This window comes from Salmo salar, chromosome ssa02 (genome assembly GCF_905237065.1).
Source record: "Salmo salar chromosome ssa02, Ssal_v3.1, whole genome shotgun sequence".
NCBI lineage: Eukaryota > Metazoa > Chordata > Actinopteri > Salmoniformes > Salmonidae > Salmo > Salmo salar.
In genome coordinates, this window is record NC_059443.1 from 74,967,488 (window position 1) to 74,970,563 (window position 3,076).

Consider the following 3,076-nt stretch of genomic DNA (forward strand, 5'->3'; position numbering starts at 1 on the left):
CAAGTGTCGTTGAAGTGATGAGACCAAGGCGCAGCGGGTACCGGAATACTCATACTTTAATTGATTATATAAAGTGAGTAACGGGAAAAACAAGAAACATAAACGACAGCTAACAGATTTGCAGGCTAACATAACGCAGTGCAAATACAACTACCCACAAAAACCCAAACCAAACACACACCTATATATAGGACTCTCTATCAGAGGCAACTAGCAACACCTGCCTCCAATTGAGAGTCCAACACCCAAACCTAAACATAGAAAAACTAAACTAGACAGAACGTAGAAAACATACAAAACACAAACCCTCTGCCACGTCCTGACCAAAACGAATACAATTACTCCCTCTGTTGGTCAGGACGTGACAGTACCCCCCCTAAAGGTGCAGACCCCGAATGCACCTAAAAGAAAAGACAAAAACCCCCAAACAACAAACAATATCCCCCTAAACTAAAGGGAGGGAAGGGAGGGTGGCTGCCGTCAACGACGGCACTGTGCTACACCCCCCCTCTCCAACCCACCTATATAGGAGGCGGCTCAGGTGCGGGATGTGGACCTCGCTCCACCTTCGGCATCGCCCACTTAGGTGGCGCCCCTGGCTGCGCCCGGCTGGCGGCGGCGATGGCTGCGCCCGGCTGGCGGGTGTCCCTTGCTGCGTCCGGCTGGCAGGCGGCGATGGCTGCGCCCAGCTGGCAGGCAACCCTTGCTGCGCCCGGCTGGCGGGCCACTCTGGCAGATCCGGAACGGCGGGCCACTCTGGCAGATCCGGAACTGCGGGCCACTCTGGCAGATCCGGAACGGCGGGCCACTCTGGCAGATCCGGAACGGCGGGCAGACGGGCCACTCTGGCAGCTCCGGGCAGATGGGCGGATCTGGCAGCTTCTGACTAGCGGGTGGCTCTGGCGACTCCTGACTGGCGGGCGGCTCTGGCGACTCCTGACTGGCGGGCGGCTCTGGCGACTCCTGACTGGCGGGCGGCTCTGGCGACTCCTGACTGGCGGGCGGCTCTGGCGACTCCTGACTGGCGGGCGGCTCTGGCGACTCCTGACTGGCGGGCGGCTCTGGCGACTCCTGACTGGCGGGCGGCTCTGGCGGCTCCTGACTGGTGGGCGGCTCTGGTGGCTCCTGACTGGCGGGCGGCTCTGGCGGGCTCCAGACTGGCGAGGCTGGGCTGACGCACTAGATGCCTGATGCGTGGGGCTGGTACAAGACATGCCAGCCTGGAGACACGCACCTCAAGGCTCGTGCGTGTAGCGGGAAACACTGGACCGTAGAGGCACACTGGCGGTCTTGAGCGCAGGACTGGCATCACCCCTACCGGCTGGATGCCCACTTTCCCCTGGCACATGCGGAGTGCTGGTGCTGCGCGTACTGGCCTGAAGATGCTCGGCCTCGCCACTGTACCCATCACCCCAAAGCACGGGACCTGTCCAGTTCGTCTCTGCCCAACAAGGGTACGGGGAGCTGGCCTGGGGCTCCATCCTCGCCCCGCCAAACTGCCCTTCTGCCCCCCCAAAAAAAATATTGGGGCTGCCTCTCGGGTTCCCTTACCAGCCGTGTTCCCCAGTCCTCGCCAGATTTCCTCCGCTGCTTGGTCCTGTTGTGGTGGGTAGTTCTGTCACAAGTGTCGTTGAAGTGATGAGACCAAGGCGCAGCGGGTACCGGAATACTCATACTTTAATTGATTATATAAAGTGAGTAACGGGAAAAACAAGAAACATAAACGACAGCTAACAGATTTGCAGGCTAACATAACGCAGTGCAAATACAACTACCCACAAAAACCCAAACCAAACACACACCTATATATAGGACTCTCAATCAGAGGCAACTAGCAACACCTGCCTCCAATTGAGAGTCCAACACCCAAACCTAAACATAGAAAAACTAAACTAGACAGAACGTAGAAAACATACAAAACACAAACCCTCTGCCACGTCCTGACCAAAACGAATACAATTACTCCCTCTGTTGGTCAGGACGTGACAATATACACACTAAAACTGTCTATAAACACTAAAACTGTCTATGAACACTAAGACTGTCTATACACACTAAAACTGTCTATACACACTAAAACTGTCTATACACACTAAAACTGTCTACAATGTTATTTATACAAGTCTAAGATAGGGTTGTAACATTCACACTATTTCCATGGTTGGTAAATGGTTGGAATATTCGGTAGCCTTTTAACAATAACTGACAATGATTTATGAAATACCACCTCTCTCTCTATTTGTCACTCTCTCGCCCACATACTGTTCATACAAACACACACACACACACACACACACACACACACACACACACACACACACACACACACACACACACACACACACAGCTAGTCAAGTTCCAAAGATATAGAACGTTAGACTCACCCAGAATAAGTAGAAGAGTTCTGGAACCCATCTCAAAGACAGACTGGTATTATATCCACACCAGACAACTAGTAGGATCCTAATAAAACTAGTCCCACAAGAAGAATCAGTCTCAGATTAAATCTGTTTTACAGTTGAATTCAGATTGAAGAATATCCCAGTTTAACAAGGTTTTTATTCCGTATGATCCGTGGTGATAACATGGACAGAAGAAAAAGACAATGACATTTTCCCTCTCCTTTGGCGCGACTCTCTGTGTGAGCCTCGTGGTTGGAAAAACTACTATTTTGTTCTCCTCTCTCCCTTTCTCTTTCTGTTAGAGCCCACCCCTTTCTCTCTGATTCACACTCCCCTTCTTTTTCACCCTTATCTCTCTCTTGCCCTTTCTGTTTCACTCGTATTTTTCAATTCAATTCAAAGGGATTTATTGGCATGGAAAACATATTTTAACATTGCCAAAGCAAGTGAAATAGATAATAAACATAATTGAAATAAACAATTAGAAATGAACATGAAGCACTACACTCACAAAAGTTACAAAGTAATAAAGACCTTTCAAATGTCATGTTATGTCTATATACAGTGCTGTAACGGTGTAAAAATAGTTGAAGTACAAAAGGGAAAATAAATAAACATAAATATGGGTTGTATTTACAATGGTGTTTGTTCTTCACTGATTGCCGTTTTCTTGT

At 49.8% G+C, this 3,076-nt stretch overlaps 1 protein-coding gene across 1 annotated transcript in view; it reads right to left on the minus strand.

Annotated features, from left to right (window-relative positions):
• The window catches only part of LOC106582062 (adhesion G protein-coupled receptor E1), a 36,969-nt gene extending 34,283 nt beyond the window's left edge, over positions 1-2,686 (minus strand). The window contains exon 1 of the mRNA XM_045709933.1: positions 2,385-2,686. Within this exon, the coding sequence (XP_045565889.1) occupies positions 2,385-2,415 (31 nt within the window). The 5' untranslated portion in view covers positions 2,416-2,686. The remainder of the gene's footprint in view (positions 1-2,384) is intronic.
• Between the last annotated feature and the right edge of the window lie 390 nt (positions 2,687-3,076).